Source organism: Panthera onca, chromosome B1, assembly GCF_046562875.1.
Source record: "Panthera onca isolate mPanOnc1 chromosome B1, mPanOnc1 haplotype 2, whole genome shotgun sequence".
Classification (NCBI taxonomy): Eukaryota; Metazoa; Chordata; class Mammalia; order Carnivora; family Felidae; genus Panthera; species Panthera onca.
Genome location: NC_138342.1, coordinates 175,973,864 through 175,992,743, shown reverse-complemented (window position 1 = coordinate 175,992,743; position 18,880 = coordinate 175,973,864). Strand labels below are relative to the sequence as shown.

Genomic DNA, 18,880 nt, shown 5'->3' with positions numbered 1-18,880 from the left:
TTAAGAGATTCTTCTTGTATTCAACAGGGTAGAGACTGGCTTGATAAAGCCAAAACAGAATTTCCTAAGAAACTTATCCTTCAAGCTAATGAAGAATTGTGTCTAACAGAGTTTCCTCAACCAAGGTTCGTTTTTCAGGTGTTTTTTTTTTTTAACTTCTGGATTTTTTGTAGTTGAAATGTCAAATTATACCAATTTACAGACACCACAAAGATAAAATGAGTAAAGATTGTTTTAGCATACCTCTTTTAGCTAGTTTGAGGGTGGGAGTCAGTGGGTGAAAGAGAAATCATAGAACATTTTCTTGGTTGATAAAAAGTAGGTGAGGTGTTTAGAAAGCTGCTTTCCCATTGGTTAATGAAGCAGTGCTGAGATCAGTGTTGAAGAGTCAATACATTATATTTCCTTCTTATGTGTAGAAGGTGGGAAGGGAATATACTTGTTGCCTTCTTTTTAATATCTTTACATGTTGTTGATCATTTGGTTTTTTTCCTTTTTTTAAAAAATTGAGATATAATTGACATACAACATCGTGTAAGTTTGAAGTGTATAACATATTGGTTTGATAGATTTATACACTACAGTATGATTACTACAGTACTTTAGCTAAAACTTCTAGCATGTCAAATATTTCTTTCTGTGTTGAGAACAACCTAGTGTCATTGCAACTTTGAAGTTTATAATAGTGTTGTTCACTGTAATTGTTTATAATTGTGCATTAGATTGTCAATTTTTCTTTTAAACTTCAAACACCTTAAAGAGCTTTAAACTTAAACTTTAAGGAGCTTTAAACTTAAACTTTGAAGAGCTTAAAAAGCACATTCCAGAGCTTGTTCTAAAAAAAATTATTTTAAAAAATCCTCATTTCTGAAACAGTAATGAAATCTCATCTGCCTTTCTAAGAGTGGAGGTGTGACGATATCAGATAATTAGATAGTTACACTTTGACATTTGAGATAACTTAATTTTATTATTTTTCAGTTCTAAAACCGTATCACTTGGCATGCAACAGTGTTCCTATACTCGAGAACCAACTGAATTAACTGCAGAGAAGGTTTGTTTGTTAAAGAGGTGGTTCTTATTTATTTCCTTATTAAGTGAAATGCTTCATATAACAAAACATAAACTTTGGAAAGAGTAGCGAAATGAACAATAAAATATGCAGTATATAATTTCTGGGATCAATAGCAGAAATATTTGAGAAGTAACTTATTTTGATTTTTTTAATGTTTATTTATTTTTGAGAGAGTGAGAGAAAAAGCACGAGCAGGGGAGGAACAGGGAGAGAGGGAGACACAGAATCCAAAGCAGGCTCCAGGCTCTGAGTTGTCATCACAGATCCTGACATGGGGCTCAAAGCCACGAACTGTGAGATCATGACCTGAGCTAAAGTCATATGCTTAACTCATTGAGCCACTCAGGCACACCTATTTTGATTTTTTAACTTTTTAAAACTTTAATTAATTAATTAATTTTAATGTTTATTTATTTTTGAGAGAGACAGAGACAGAATGTGAGTGGGTTAGGGGCAGAGAGAGAGGGAGACACAGAATCTGAAGCAGCCTCCAGGCTCTGAGCTGTCAGCAGAGAGCCTGATGGGGGGCTCGAACTCTCGATCATGAACTGAGCCGAAGTCGAACGCTCACCCGACTGAGCCACCCAGGTGCCCCGTATTTTGATTTTTTTAAAGCCTATTTTATAACTCATTTGGCCTGGAGTTTTTTTCTTTTTTACACATTATGATACATATAATTGATAGAAAACAAGCCCGATTCCTAAAAGTTCTCAGTAAAACTATATACACACTCACATACACACATGCATACATATGTTCTTCTTTTATGTTTTGGGTCTTAGATAACTATTATAGATTAAATACCCACAGGTAGACTTCACGTAATTGGAACACTGGAGTAATAGGAAAATGTGGTGAATTAAATTTTTTGGTAAAGTTTTTGTTTTATTAAAGTATGCAGAGTGTAACTGAATCATTTTGTAACTTTGGCCTCTGCTGCATCTCAAATAATTGTTTTGATCATATATTCTCTAGATTTGGGAGGAATAGGACTAACTGCCAGTAGCATCCTAGAAGTTGATAATCTAAGAGCTTATTTTCAGGTGATTTATTTGATGACTTAGAGGAGAAATTGTAATCGTGAGATTTTATGTCATATTCTTTTCATATTTAAAAGTTTTTGAAACTTTGGATTTTTTTAATGGACCTTTCTATGTTTAAAAGCAGTCTAACTTGGAGAAGATGTATTCTTACAAAGCATCTGATAAAATTTCTTCTGGCAGTAACATTCCCAAAAGAAGGTACAGAGTTGAAAATTTTTATTTTCTATACTTACTATATCAATACCTTTTTTCTTCCTTTCCTAAAGGTAAATATCTGTCAGATGTTGGGCTATTTCAGTTGGCAGAAGGAAGTTAAAAGTTAAAGCATAAGCCTCCAGTGTTAGAATTATTGAAGAAGACCTATAAAATGATAGTATTAACATTAATTTAATAACTAACACTTCTTGGGTATTATTGTTTGCCAAACTCTGTACTAAATGCTAAGTATATTATTTGTAATATCTTATTTAATTCTTACAACAGCCTATGAGTTAACCACTGCTATTTATTCCCATTTTAAAGTTGAAGATACCAAGGGTGAAGAAGTTAACTAACTTGTTCAGTTGCACATAGCTCATACCAGAGCTGACTTTCAAATCTATATTTGTCAACCTCTAGCATCTAAGCACTCATTATATTTGTATAAAATATATATTTCCAGCCCACTTAAAATACATTATATGGCAATATAAAATGGTAAATATGAGAGTTGGTACAAATAATGAATGTACCTATTGTACTTTGGAGCTTGCTGTCTGACTTGCTGACTTAATGGAAGTATGGAGAATGTACAGAATTACAGAAGGTCTGAAGATGGAGAATTTGAAAAACTTGTCAGGACCTTTATACACAGATTACTGAATGGACTATGTTTATATATGTATCAGGTGAAAATAAATTAATGTGCTCTGATGCTGTTTCTTTTTTTTTTTTTTTTTTTAATTTTTTGAGTTTGTTTTGAGAGAGAGAGCGAGCCTGGGAGCACGAATGAGGGAGGGGCAGAGAGAGAGGGTGAGAGAATCCCAAGCAGGCTCTGCACTGTCAGCACTGAGCTTGATGTGGGGCTCGAACTCACAAATCGTGAGATCATGACCTGAGCTGAAACCAAGAGTTGGACACTTAACCAACTGAGCCACCCAGGCGCCCTGATACTGTTACTTTCTAATGGATTTCTCACTTAGAGAATACTACTTTGGATCTGACAAACATTTACTATAATACGTCTTCCCCTCAAAACAATTTCTTTTTGTTTAGATATGGAGTAATTACTACATTTTATGTAAACAAAAAGGTTAAGTAGTGTATAAAACAATATATCCATTCAGTATGCGGAAGCATTTCTTCATTTAAACATTTACTGTGGTTTTGCTAGGCATCTTCTTGTGCCAGGTATTATTCTAGAAAGACAGTGGGATTGAGTGGGGAAAAACAGAGACATAGCCCCCCCACCCCCCGGGCCCTCCCAGGGTTTATACTCTGGTGAGATATACAGGTAAGGGAACATAAAATTACAATTCAGGGTTGTAACACTTTGGAAAAGCAGTTTGGAAGTGACACTTGATCAAGGCTTGGGTAGAAGTGAAGTGAAATGAGGGGAAGTTTTCTGAGCAGAGGAATGGCCCATATATTAAAACCTGAAAGCAAAAGAAGGTATGATACGACGAGGAACTCAACAAGTATGCTAGCAATTTCCTGGTAGAGGGAAGTGAGGGAGTGGTAAATATTTAAGACTGGAGAATTAAATAGGGTCCAGAATATCCAGTTTCCTTTCAGGCACTCAACTTGATCAGTTGAGATGAGATCTAAGAGGATTTTCAGTAGGATAGTGACATCAAATTTATGATTGAGAACAGAGGTTGGCATTTCCATAGAGGATCAGATAGTAAATAATTTAGGCTTTGTGGGTCATGTGGTCTCTGTCTAACTACTCCACTTGGCTGTTGTAGCCTTAAAGCAGCCATAAATGATATGTAAAGAAATGAGTGTGGCTGTGTTCCAATAAAACTTTATTTATGGACACTGAAATTTGAATTTCATATAATTTTCACATGTCACAAAATGTTCTTTTGATTTTTTTAAATTGTTTAAAAATGTAAGAAACCATTCTTAGCTTACAAACCTTATCAGAACACATGGATTTGTCCCATGCACCCTAGTGTGCTGACTCTTGATCAGTGACTCTTGCTGTGGAGGGATTAGAAGGCTAGAGGATCAGAGTGTAGAGAAAGAAATAAGGCTATTGCAGTAGAATTTTCAGGAGAAGATGGGAACATAGATGAGGGAAGTGGCAGTGGGCATGGACAGAAATAGAACTGTAAGATATTTAGGAGATAGAATTGTTAGGACTTGGTGATTGGAAATTCAGGTGGGCTGAGGAAAATGGAGAAGTTGAACATGACACTTAGGTTTCTGTCTTTGATTACGGGTAAGAGTGTTGTCCCTCCCGTCACTGGCAACATAAGAGGAACACCGATTTGAGAGATTGTTGGATATTAAGGGGACAAGGAGTTTATTGATAGATGTACTGAGTTTGAGACACCTGTGGAGTAGTCCAGATACTAATTTTAATGTATGGGCTTAGTGTAGAGAAGTGAGAGTGATGCTTACACATCAATAACTATTATTTTAAAGTTCATTTGAATTTTTATGAAAATCATACATATGGGGGCGCCTGAGTGGCTCAGTTGGTTAAGCATGGGACTCTGGATTTTGGCTCTGGTCCATGATTTCATGGGTTGTGAGACTGAGCTCCTCCTGGGGCTCCACGATGACAGTGTGGAGCCTGCTTGGGTTTCTTCTCTCTCTCCCTTTCTCTGTGTCCCTCCCCAGCTTGCACACACTCTCTCTCTCTCAAAATAAATAAACATTAAAAAAATAATACATGTACATGGTTTTAAAATTGGTACTTAATGGCATGTCACAAAGCACACCAGTTCACACCCTTCCCAAACCTACTTTGTTCTGTTCTGTAGAAGCAGTCATCCTCAAATCTTCCAGCTGGGCTCTCTGATATTTGCCACTATATTTCTTTTTTTTTTTTTAATTTTTTTTAACATTTATTTATTTTTGAGACAGAGAGAGACAGAACATGAACGGGGGAGGGTCAGAGAGAGAGGGAGACACAGAATCCGAAACAGGCTCCAGGCTCTGAGCTGTCAGCACAGAGCCCGATGCGGGGCTTGAACTCACAGACCGCGAGATCATGACCTGAGCTGAAGTCGGACGCTTAACTGACTGAGCCACCCAGGCGCCCCTGCCACCATATTTCTAAGTGGCATACTTAGATTACTGGTTTTGGACCAACTAGTTTTGGAAATTTTTTTGTTGACATTCTATAATGGTGGATTAGGGCTTATCCTCCATATGCCTTCCCCTCATTTCCCTTCCTTCATTCCCCTCTTGACCAAAGCAATTACATTTCAAGTTTTGGTCAGATTAACAATTTGTTTTTATGTTATTAAACCTTCTCAAACATTATATACTACTAAGCCAAACTTTGTTACTATGGCCACCACTACCTTATTTTCCTTGATGTTAGTAATTGTCTTTTTTGTTTTCTTTGCTTGGTTTTTAGTGTTCTTGTTCCTTATTTTTCCTTTCCCTTGTTTTTAATCTCTTTTTGTTTATTCTCTTGGAGAGTTCCTTGACTTTATATTCCCTTCCATCTAGTAAGATTTTAATTTTATTTTTCAAAAATTTAATTTCTAAGAACTATTTATTGTTCTCTTTCTTCATTCTTTTTTTTTTTTTTTTTTTTTTTTTTTTTTTTTTAACGTTTATTTATTTTTGAGACAGAGAGAGACAGAGCATGAACAGGGGAGGGGCAGAGAGAGAGGGAGACACAGAATCGGAAGCAGGCTCCAGGCTCTGAGCCATCAGCCCAGAGCCTGATGTGGGGCTCGAACTCGTGGACTGTGAGATCTTGACCTGAGCTGAAGTCTGACGCTTAACCAACTGAGCCACCCAGGCGCCCCTCTTTCTTCTTTCTTTAACATAACAACATTTTCTTGTTTCGTGGATACAACATCTCTACTTTTTGGTGATTTTCATAGTAGTAATTTTGAACTTTTCTTCTGTGCACTTGTAATAACATTCATAGGCAAAATATTTTTTATTAAATGTTCTCCATGTATATTTCTGCTTTAGGGCTGTGTTACCCAAAATTTGTTAGTATAGATGATAAAACTTATTTGTGAAATCATTTAAAATACCATTTTGCAAACAGTACATTAGTATAAAGATTTTTATAAATATTAAGATAAAGGTCAATGTAATTATATTATTTAAAACAAATTTATAATTATCTTGAGTAAACTGATATTACTAATTCCTTGAACTGACGTATCTTTTCTCAGGCTTACATCTACTTATTTTAGTGATAAGATTTGGTAATTGTGGAAATCTTTACACTGTAGATTTTGAATTCTTGCAACAGAGAAATTTATAAACATTTCTCAGGTATCAAACATGTTCCCCCCTTTCTTTACCAAAGGAGGACTTTATTTAAATGTGGCATCTTTTATATGGGCTATTCCATATAATTTCATTTGTATAACTTTTTCTCCTTATAATTACTTTATCAGTGAGAAATGCTTGTTAAAGAAAATGGTTTTCTATTTTGCTGCCTCTCACCTTCCGTGTTGTTTGCTAATTGGGTGTTTTTTATCCTTTTGAGGAGCCAAAAGCGGTAGTACTTTCTTTGGCTTATTTTTGTTTGATTCTGAAGAAAAGTGTGAACAATTTGATTAATTCCATGCTAATGTGCCTCACCAGCCAAAAATTAGTGATATCACAGTAAAGAATCGTAGATTCTTTAGCATCTATCACAGTAAAGAATCAATAGATTCTCTCTTGGTCAAAAAAGAGTTATTTTCGGGGCGCCTGGGTGGCGCAGTCGGTTAAGCATCCGACTTCAGCCAGGTCACGATCTCACGGTCCGTGAGTTCGAGCCCCGCGTCAGGCTCTGAGCCCCGCGTCAGGCGCTGGGCTGATGGCTCGGAGCCTGGAGCCTGTTTCCGATTCTGTGTCTCCCTCTCTCTCTCTGCCCCTACCCCGTTCATGCTCTGTCTCTCTCTGTCCCAAAAATAAATAAAAAACGTTGGAAAAAAAATTTAAAAAAAAAAAAAAAAAAAAAAAAGAGTTATTTTCTTTATAGATAGGGAGTATTAAAGCATTTAGTTGAGGATGAGGGTAGGGAAAGTGCTGTTTTTAAACATACTCATTTTTGATGAATTCCAATTGCAGTTTTAACTTTACCATTATAATGAATGCATTTGATTGAAATTATTGAAAATCTAGGCTGTTGTAGATCACAATTATGTTACTGGTATTATGAAGAATAAATGTTACTATTGACTTGGAACAATATTCTCATTTGGGGGGTTAAATAAAAAGTGATCTTGGAGAAAGAAAAGCTTTTATCATTTACATTCTTTTAAATATTTTAGCATCATGGTACATTCACCAGGAAAATCTTACAAGTCCTCAGAACCTGTTATTTCAGCTGAAGAGCAGAAGACTCAGGTATGGCTTTTGTGAAAAGGCAGTATTTGAAAGGATAGTTGTGAACATATGCATGCTTAAAATTTTTTTGCCAGTATTTTAAAAATTGTTCTTTAGCAAGGAGTCTGAGATACAGTTTAGTTTTCACCCTAAGGGAAAATGTAATATCTGAAGCTCTAAAAATAGAAGGCTGGATTTTTCCAAGTACATTTGAAAAAAAAACAAAAAATGTTGAGTTGTTTTCTTTGTTCTTTGTTCAGACTATGCTGTATAGCATACTGGTGGAAGCAAGGCAGGAACATGCCAATCAAAAGGGTGTTCCTCCCGCTATTCTGGCAACAAATAAGATACTGCTGGATATGGCCAAAATAAGGTAAGCTGTCTGTTTGCATATGTTCTAACTTATTTTCTTCTAACGTAATGTATTTGTAACATGGATTGTTAAGTGATAGTATGACTTTGGGTCCAGCTGTCGTGTCTGTGCGTTGACTCCCCAGTCTCCCATGCTGCTGCCCACAATGTCACCACCGAGCTATAGACCCATGTTTCTACGTCAATGAAAATCAACAGTTTTCAGCAATCAGATTCATTCTGTATAAAATCTAACTCTTTATCCACAAAGCCTCCATACATGCATTTCAGGCAACTACCAAAACTCTTCCTGAATATCTTACTTTTTTAAATTCATACCATCATGTTCTCAGTGATGCACGTTTAAAACCCCGGGTATTATTTTCACTCTTCTAACATGGATCCCCATCTTTGTCTTATTTAAATAGTTTTGAGACTTTTTCATGTAAATATTCCTTATGTGTCTGTGTATTCTCTCCTCTCTCTTTTTAGTGACACCCTGTTAGTTTGGACCAGTGCTCCTGGACTATTGCAAAAGCCAGTTACTTTTTCCTTCATCTCTCCCTCTCTGTTTCACCTGATAATATGACACTAAATCAGTCTTTATCATGTTGTACTTCTGCTTAACTAGTTCCCCACTGTCTTAACTTCTGTAGCTTATAATTCAGGCCCCTCCATTTATGGACTGAAACCTCCTTTTCCAGCCAAGTCATACGATTTTGAATGGCTTATCTTACCTAGGCTCTTTACCATTTGTTAAAGACCCACTTTCAACTTCCATATATTTATTTACAGTGTTGCTTCTGCCTTGTGGTTTCTTTGATTCCCCAAAACTCCTTTTAGGGAATCCTTTAAGATCTGGCTTTATTAATTATTTTTTCCATGAAGTCTTATATGCTCTTTAACAGCAAAGTAATTCCTCTCGCTAGAATTCATAAAGGACTTTAAAGTTAAATTTAGAAGAAGCTTCTATGGCACTTCTTACACAATGCTTTACTTACTTTTTTTGTTATTATTATTATTGGTATACATGTGTTCTATCTTGCAGATTTTAAACTCTGTGCATAAAGACACTATGTTCTCATCATTTTCTGTCTTCTGAAGCACCTAACACAATGCCTAATAAACACAAGTTGGTCAATAAATATTTAGAAGAAATATTAACAAAGAATAGTTGTTTGGAAATTGTATTCATCATTTATACTTTCTTTTAAAAAATTGTTCTTGTCACTAAATTTTATCCAAAAGGTGTTACTTTAGTGTAGAAATTTTAATAATAGAATATAGCGCTTATATTTTATAATAATTATTTCATTAAAAGTAAGTATTCAGGGGTGCCTGGGTGGCTCTGTCAGTTAAGCTTCTGACTCTTGATTCTGGCTCAGGTCATGATCTCCTGGTCATGGGATCGAACCCCATGTCAGGCTCTACACTGACAGTGCAGAACCGGCTTGGGATTCTCTCTCTCTCCCTCTCTCTGCGCCATGTCTCAAAAATAATAATAACAAATAAATAAATATTCCAAGACCACACTTTAATATTTAGTGAAGATGTTTGAAGGAAAAAGAATAATCATGAGATTGGCAGATTTTTAGAAGGTAGGCAACATACAGTCTCTTGGATATTGGATACAGTAAGAAATAGTGAGTTAAAAGCCTAAAGTAGTTAGCAGGTTTGTTGTTACCGGTAAATACTTCGTAAATAATGAATGGGATTTTCTTTTTTGTTTCTTAGCCTGTCAGTTGTCCGCAGTTAAAGCCTCATAGTTATTTATTTTGAGAGAGAGAGAGTGAGAGAGAGAGCACACGTGCATGAGCCAGGGAGAGACACAGAGAGGGGAGAGAGGCAATCCTAAGCAGGCTCCATGCTGTCAGCGCAGAGCCCAATGCAGGACTCGATCTCATGAACTGCGAAATCATGACCTGAGCTGAAATCAAGAGTTGGACACTTAATTGACTGAGCTTCCCAGGTGCCCCGGGCCTCATAGTAGCCTTTTTTTTATTATTTACAAAAATAATAATAAGATCAGTCATAGAATAGAACATTAGTTTCTTCATGATAATACCCTATTTATCAGTTAGTACCGTGTTTCTGTGGTGACAATGGTGGTGGTGTTTTTATTCATAAATTGCTAAAATGGCAAATCTTTAAATGGTGGAAAGCAAAGAAAGACATCATAAAATATGAGTGCCTGTATTACACATTGTTTCTGATTGTTGGAAAAATATATGTTTACTGTTAGTATGACACTAAATATCAGCTATGTTACTGGAGTGATAATGTTTTAGTGGTTTGTTGACCTTTTAATTTTTTTGAATGACAGACCTACTGCAGTTGAAAATGTGAAAAGGATCGATGGTGTTTCTGAAGGCAAAGCTCTTATGTTGGCCCCTCTGTTGGAAGTTATCAAACATTTCTGTCAAAAAAATAGCATTCAGGTAAAATACTGTGATTTTTCAGGAACTGTGAGAATAAACATTTTTTAATAATTTTAGAAACACCTTTCAACAGCAGTATTTTCTCCATTTACAGTTGGTCCTTGAACAATGTGGAGCATTAGGGGTGCTGACCCCCACACGATCAAAAATCTACAGATAACTTTTGAATCTCCCAAAACTTACCTACTAAGTAGCCTACTGTTGACTGGAAGCCTTATTGAGAACACAGACAGTCGATTAACACATATTTTTTATGTTATATGTTTTATATACTATATTCTTACAATAAAGTAAGCTAGAGAAAAGAAAATGTTATTAGAAAAATCGAAGAAGAGAAAATATACTTATGGAGCTGTACCGTATTTGTTGAAAAGAAAATCTGCATATAAGTGGACCTGTCCCATTCACACTGTATTGTTCAAGGGTCAACTGTATTTTCATTTCCACACTGGACACTTAAAAAAGCGATTCAGATTGTTTGTATAGTAAATCACTTATAAAAACATGTTAGTTACCTATATTTATTTATTTAATTTTTTTTTTTTTTTTTTTTTTTTTTTTTTTTGAGAGACAGAAAGAGAGCACGAGTAGGAGAGGGGCAGCGAGAGGGGGAGAGAGATCCCCAAGCAGGCTCTGCACTGTTAGCACAGAATCTGACATGGGGCTTGATCCCATGAACTGTGAGATCATGACCTGAGCCAAAATCAAGAATTGGATGCTCAACCGACTGAGCCACCCATGCACCCCCTCTCTTCAGTCTTCATAGTGTTTTCTTCCTATCCTTTTACTTCTTGCTTCACTGTAAATGACCGTTTCCACAGGGACCTTTGGGTTTCTTTCTTTAAACTCCACATGTAGACTCTATTAGTCTGTGTACTCCAACATAGAAGCTGAGGCATTGTGAGGTGGTAGAAAGTCTATTAAACTCAGAATCAGGGAATCAAGAATTTAATTCCAGCACTGTCTACCTGGGGAAGCCAAACGTTAAAGTGTTCTTTAACTTCTTTGGGTTTCCATTTCCTCACGTACAGGATGGAAAGCATACTTTCCTTCCCCATATTAAAGAAACAATGGATGAATTAGAAAGATAAAAGATAACAGGGTGGGAATAAAAAGTTGGAAGAGTTAAAAATATGGAAGGAAGTTTTTAAAAAAATTTTTTTAAGTTCATTTATTTATTTTGAGAGAGGGGTGGGGGAGGGGCAGAGAGAGATGGGGAGAGAGAATCCCAAGCAGGCTCTGCACTGTCAGCACAGAGCCCAACATGGGGCTCGATCTCACAAACCATGAGATCATCACCTGAGCCAAGATCAAGAGTCAGACACTTAACAGACTGAGCCACCTAGGCACCCCTGGAAGACAATATTAAAGGGCTATTTTTACTTGTAAGAATCTCCTGTAAGCTTTGGACAGGCACATTTGGATCCCACTTTAGAAATCATCCTTGTAATCTTAAAACTCTGATATGTCTTATCACAGAATAGTTGTGTTTGGGGGAGTATTATCCTTCTCTGTGAGCTTGGTTTTATGTATACTAGTGTGCATATGCAAATGTAAATGGTTATATTGGAATGCAGATTCATTAATTTATAGTGAGAATTGCAACTGGAAAGTTTCACTTGACCCAGCCAGTGTGTTTTCCTCTCCTATTGAGGAAAAAGGGATATGGGAGGCCGGCTTATCTGACAGTTGCTTAGCATGCCTGGAATATAACAAGGGGCATTCTGATGGTGTCTGAAGTTGTCTCTAAGCATCAAGGCAGGTTGAGGCATTCTCATACATTACTTGCCTGGGAAGCTGTCCTATTCAAATCTAGTTAGCTAAGGCATCTTCTCCTCTAGACAGTGCTTGGATAGGCATTGCCTACTTCTGTCGTTCTGCCTTTCCTATTTATATGTTTCCACAATTGACCACTGTCTATCCACATAGCCTTTTATCTACATAGAACATGATTTGATGAGACTTTTGCTCATTAGAATCACATTCTAGCCCTATCTTCTTGAGATTACTGCTCTCATATTACTTTGCTTAGTGTTTTGGATGTTTCTAAACCCTTTGGTCACAAGTTTACAGATGATACCATGATTTTGTCCCCTAAATAATAAAATCTGTATGGATTATCAGCATAACTTACAGTGGTCACATTTCCAAAACTTTGGTATAGGAGTGTCGCATTGTTGCCTCCAACTTTAGACCGTTATACAGACATACCTAGAAATCTGGCTAATGAAGTTTGATGTTAGTTAGGCATTCCTAGGAATTTAGGGCCAAATTTGACAGCATTCAGGTCTCAGATGGAAACACTTCATTTAATAAAAAATACTCTTCCTTGAAAATTTAGGGGTGCCTAGAAACAACGACTTTAGGTCATTGGATTGTCTGGGCCTCTCTGTTCACCAAACTGCAGTCGTGCTAGGTATCTGTGAACTAATCTACAGACTCATTTTTTATTTAGGATAGAAATGAACTTCTGTGGGTTAACAGTAAGCCAAGTTCTATTGGATTTAATTCTTTTAATTTAGTATTTGTGCTTATGTTTTGAAAGGTACAGTTAGGAGAAACTTCATGTATCTATGTGAATCATATATAATTCTACCACTAACTCTCATTTGGTCTTTATTTCAAGTTATTTTCTTCATTAATCTCATATTTTCAATCCTTTCCCCACTTTTTTTCTTTTAAACATGTCCTAAAGAACTATATTGAAGAATTTAGATAATGCTTCAAGTTTAGAGCCACAGTTTGTACATATCTTTTTAAACTATATGTATATAGTGATGATATATTTACTTATGATATATTAGAATTTGTGGGTGTGGTATCTGAGTTTGAATTTTAATTTGGTTTATTCATTCATTCAACATTCACTTCCAGGGATTAAGAAATTTAGGGTCAGAGTGGTCCACATTATAGTTCATTTGTTATTCCCTCTTATTGGCTAACGGGGAGGCTAGACATTTCTGGTCCTATAATCATGTTTGCCATTACAAATATTTTATCGAAAAACTTATTCCCTCTAGCCTTATTTTATCTTTTTAGATAAATAGATAAAAACAAAAACAAAAACAGGGGCACTTGAGTGGCTCGGTCGGTTGAGCGTAGGACTCTTGATTTCGGTTTGGGTCATGATCCCTAGGTTGTGGGATCTACACTGCCAGCACAGAGCCTGCTTGGGATTCTCTGTCTCCCTTCTCTCTCTGTCCTTCCTCTGCCCTGTCTCGTGAGTATGCACTCTTCTCTCTCTCTCTCTCTCTCTCTCTCTCTCTCAAAAATAAACATTAAAAACAAAAAACGTAAAAACCTTTTTTGAGCTCTTTGTAAAAAGCGAATTTTTTACTGTTCTTTGGAGACTTTCCCCCCAGTGCCTAATGACCATATTAATACTCTATCATTATATTGATATTATTATTGATCATTTTGTTACACTTTAAATTTTGTAGACAGACCTCTTTCCAAATACAAAACTTCAGGAAAAACAAGGGAACAGTCTGGTGCCGAAAAATGGAGCATGCTCCCTTTCGCAGTCTGTGGCCATCACGTATTCTTTATTCCAAGAAAAGAAGATGTCTTTGGTAAGTGTTTTACTTTCAAGTTAGAGGGGATTGTCAAATTTATGTAAACATGTGTTTTATCAGTTTTTCAAATATTAAAGTTGTGACTTGGGATAAAATTCTTATAATCAATCCTACAACATTTTCTATTGTTTCATTTTATATTTCATCAAAAAAATTGTTTTTAATGTTTTTATTTTCTGAGACAGAGAGAGACAGAGTATGAGTCAGGGAGGGGCAGAGAGAGAGGGAGACACAGAATCTGAAGCAGGCTCCAGTCTCTGAGCTGTCAGCACAGAGCCCGACTCAAGGACTCAAACTCAAGGATCGTGAGACCATGACCCGAGCTGAAGTCGGATACTTAACTGACCGAGCCACCCAGGCGCCCCTATATGTAATTTTAGACTAGAATGTCATTTTCTTTTTCTGCTAAGCCTACTTTTGTCAATTAAGTAAAAACAGCAAGTATACTTTGACCATGATTATTTTATAGAGGTTGTATAGAGGTGCTGTTAAACACACTTACAGCTTAGGGATATTAGAGCAGCCATATTTTAAGACTCTATTTTTTTTAAAGCTGGGACTAATAGTTTAATAACTATTAGCTTATGTATTGATAAAGAATTATCTCCAAGATACATTAAAGGGGAGATGCAGAGCTGTTTGAAAAACATAAATTTGTGTGTATATATATGCATTTTTATTTATTGACATATCCTTGCGTATGTATACAGAAATGCATAGAATATCATTGGAAGGATGTCCAAGAAGCTAGAAATAAGTTTAAAAAAAAAAAAACCACTAACAACAAACTTGTTTTCCACTCTGTATCCTCTAATACTATTCTGTTTTTTAAACCATGCCTGATGGTCTTTGAAAAAAATCTTCATTACTGTGAAAAATGGCCATATTAATGTTTTTTCATATTCAGTGTTCTGGCCTAAATCCTTAAGGCTGTTGAGGCCAGTGTAAATATGAAAAACAGTCCATAGTTTGTCTTCATCACTTAATAGATATTCTAATTAAACAGTCAAATTTCTAAAATTAAAAGTACCAAAGCCATTACAGAAGAAACCAAATAATTCCATTGAACTATTTTTGAAAAAAATTCTTATTTAAATAGTAATTTACACATGTGAGTTAAATATGCTTGTATATACATAAATTGAACATCAATATCTATGGCATAATTGAATATGGTACTAAGAAAATTTGGCATAGCTTCTATAAAGTACATTCTAATACTATGCCATGATATGTGGTTTCATGTAGTTTCAGTATTATATTACATATTCATGGTTAAAAATGTGAAGAATGGTGTATTTTCATTAATGTCTTATACTATTATTTTGTTGTTTGTTATTGTGTAATATCATGGTATAATTATCTGTTCTTCCCACGGGTCTGAGAGGGTCTGTGCCAACTAACCACAAAATTAACCATACCTAAGGACTAATTAATCTGGAGCAATAATACAATTAGTTCTAGGTAATTTGATGCCTGGGATCAAATAACCCTGATATTATGCACACATGGTGCATACTGTGTAGTAGAAAAAGGTAGACATTTAATTAAGGTAATTTAAAATCTACCTTTGAAGGATGTAATTAGTGCTTCAAATGTTCTATTCTGTGAAAGTATCTACATTCACGTAAATACAATCCAAATTCATACTTCAAAGATATATTAAGGGAGTATCATGAAATAATTTAGAGCTGACTAAACTTTCTGAGTATTTAAAGCAATGTTTTATCTAATGTACGTTGTAAATGGATTTGGAACTACCTTTGTTTAAAAAGCTACATGAATCTGTAATGCTGTCCTAAATTTAAAACAATTCATCTTAAGTTTAATGCTAGGCAAGAGATGACAGAATAAATTGTGGTTATTATTTTATGAATAGAGCCAATATAAAAACCTTATTAAAGTCTTCTCAAGAACCTTGTATAAAATGCACCTGGAGCCTTACATTATCACTAAGCATTTTAGGACTTGTCTTCTTGGAAATTCATATAACTGAAATACCATGTAGTAGTTCAATTATAGAATATTGGATTACAGTTCCCTCTATTTTCAAAAGGCTGTGGCAGTCAGTAGACTTCCACAGAATGATTACTCTCTACTACTGATAGGTTTTTAAAGTGAATAATTATAGAGGGATTGAGGAATGAGTTCTTAGCTAAAGCTGGATGATTTTGTTTTATTCAATACAGTAAGTATAAAAAGTAGAACTGGAGATGTATAATGTGGGCAGTTTTAAAGAAATAGTAAACTTGAAAATTTGGAATGAAAGTTCAGTGCATTGTTTATTTCTCAGTGAACATTTACTACCTGAAGATTTTGGACCTTTTATTTGCATACAGTACCGTGCAAACATTTGAAACCTCACTGGTTGTTTTGTTCCTCTTTCTCTAGATGAGGATAGCTGAGAACAGGATTCTGCCTCTCACAGCAGTTGGCATGCACTTATCCCAGGCGGTGAGAGCTGGCTGCCCACTTGATTCGGAGCGAGCAGGCCTGACTCCAGAGGTTCAGAAGATTATTGCTGATGTTATCCGAAACCCTCCCATCAACTCAGGTGATCACTGTGACCCTCGTCTACAGCCTTAATGACTTGAGTCACTGAACCCAGATGAAGTAAACAAGCAATCCACTAATATTTTTCACTTCACCAGCATTAACCCTTTATGCTACTATGAAAACTTACTTTGGTAATGCTTGTTAATTGTTTTTCAAAACCAGTCTTTCTTCCCATTACCACTCAGAAGAGACTGCATCTGAGAAATTCTTGGTTTCCTTTTCGGCTTTAGAATACAACTTCCACTACCCCCAAAACAATGAACTTTCATCCTTTTCTAACTTCTGCTTCACCCCTTGAAAACAACACGTTTTTTTCCCATGTTCATTTCCCGTATTGACTTCTCACTTCCCCTTGAATCTTACAGATTCCTTGTCATTTGTTTCACTGAAGTAGCCTTATTCTACAATTCTTATTCAATACAGTGGTCTCAGTCAGTGTGATGTTGAAGAGCTGGTCCCAGGTCTCTAGGCCCCCACGTAGAATGGTGTCCTCTTGTCACTTTGCTGCAGAACCTGAGCCGTGCTGAGACCAAGCCCCTTTGCCTGCCCTGCAGAAACTTAAAAATTATGATCTGTTTTTTACAGAATTAAAGATGAGCTACCTCAGAAGATTTTTCTCCCTACATGTGCAACCTGGCCATGTTAGAATTCAATAAATCCGATAAATATTTCCACATTCTTAGGGCAGAGCAGTAGACATACAAAAAGCCTTATCTCCAAAACCGCAATGCAAATACTTAAGTTTCTATTAACTCAGGTTCATTACCACTTGGGAACAACTAGGCAGTTCCCCCCCAAAATTTGGAAATAAGGGAAATAAGATCACCTTCTGAAAGCACAGTCAATACTATGTTAAATTGGTTAGAACAAAGATATTAAAGTCACCTTAAAAGGCAGCAATAATTCTAGGTTTGAGGAAAGCTTGACTGAAGGCCTAAAGAAAGGACACCTTCATCGCTTCCATTGATCAACTATGGAGGCAGAGGGGGAAGACAAAGACAAAGAGGCAAGTGTGGGTAGTAGTCATCTAAATTATTCCCAGAGAACTAAAATTTTTCTTTCTTTTTACCTTAAAAGATTGATTATTTATCTATTTATCTATTTGTCTATTTATTTATTTATTTATTTATTTATTTACATTTCTTTCTTTCCTTTGGATAATATCTGTGCCCAGTGTGGGGCTCAAACTCACGACCCTGAGATAAAGAATCACATGCTCTCTCAATTGAGTCAGGCACCCCGAAAATATTTGTTTTAATTATACCATATGAAAGTTGTACTGCCAACTATTTCAAAAAAACAAACATGCAAGTTCTGATCCTGGCCAATGAGACTTCAAGTATATTCTTTTTTTTTTTTTTTTTTTTTTAGTGTTTATTTATTTTTGAGACAGAGAGAGACAGAGCATGAACGGGGGAGGGTCAGAGAGAGGGAGATACAGAATCTGAAACAGACTCCAGGCTCTGAGCTGTCAGCAAAGACCCCGATGCGGGGCTCGAACTCACGGACCGCGAGATCATGACCTGAGCCGAAGTCGGCCGCTTAACCGACTGAGCCACCCAGGCGCCCCGAGACTTCAAGTATATTAAGGGCCTATTGATTAGTTATGCCAAGATCTTATTTGAGTATTTGAGGAAGACATTTCAGCAACTAATTCTGCTTCTATATCACTTCCTTGCCTTCTGGTTATAATTTGAGTTCTCAAGTAGATCTGTCTGTAGGGAAAGTATGCACTAGTCTTGCTAATCTGGATACTTATCTGTGTGATAATTGTGAATTCATAATTGTAAATCAGGGAATTGACAGCTCGTGAGCATGGCTAATGTGGATCTGTTAAGGTTAAAGTAGGTCTCTAAACCTGAAAACCTGAGTGCTGTGTCACGGACTGTGATAAAACATCCAAGCTTACTTAGCCGTGAATCATCTTATGAGAAAGCTAGGCAGCTGTCCTGGTCACATTCCCATTGTTCCAACTCCAGCAGCCACCTACCTTGAAATTAAGGTAGAGGAAGGAAAACCGTAATTACTTTGTAGGGTTAGAACTATGATTATATCAAACCTCTCTTTCTCCAATGCAAAGTAAAATAGTATTGTAAAGGAAGTCAAAGACTCCGATGCCTTCTTGATTTTAATACTTGTGGAATTATTTTTTTCCTTTGTGTATGTATAATCTCTCAGGACTTAAAGAAGTGTTTGTCTTTTGATGAAGCTGTTGGGTAGTAGGTGGTATTCTCTGAAAGAGTTTGTGCAGTTTTTTCCTTTTTCCTTTTTGTTTTTTTGCTTCCTGTTGACCATCGTGTTTGGTATCATTGGCTACCTTCCTTAAATCCTGAAGACTGG

The 18,880-nt window shown here is 36.1% G+C and overlaps 1 protein-coding gene across 5 annotated transcripts in view; it reads left to right on the top strand.

Annotated features, from left to right (window-relative positions):
• Positions 1–18,880, top strand: part of WRN (WRN RecQ like helicase) — a 149,774-nt gene that overhangs the window by 119,142 nt on the left and 11,752 nt on the right. For 4 of the 5 annotated variants that reach the window (XM_078445421.2, XM_078445420.2, XM_078445423.2 and 1 more), the window contains 8 exons: positions 28–125; positions 982–1,054; positions 2,240–2,316; positions 7,566–7,641; positions 7,881–7,993; positions 10,295–10,409; positions 13,850–13,981; positions 16,376–16,538. In XM_078445421.2, the coding sequence (XP_078301547.1) occupies positions 28–125; positions 982–1,054; positions 2,240–2,316; positions 7,566–7,641; positions 7,881–7,993; positions 10,295–10,409; positions 13,850–13,981; positions 16,376–16,538 (847 nt within the window). The remainder of the gene's footprint in view (positions 1–27; positions 126–981; positions 1,055–2,239; positions 2,317–7,565; positions 7,642–7,880; positions 7,994–10,294; positions 10,410–13,849; positions 13,982–16,375; positions 16,539–18,880) is intronic. The other variant, XM_078445422.2, reaches the window with a different exon arrangement.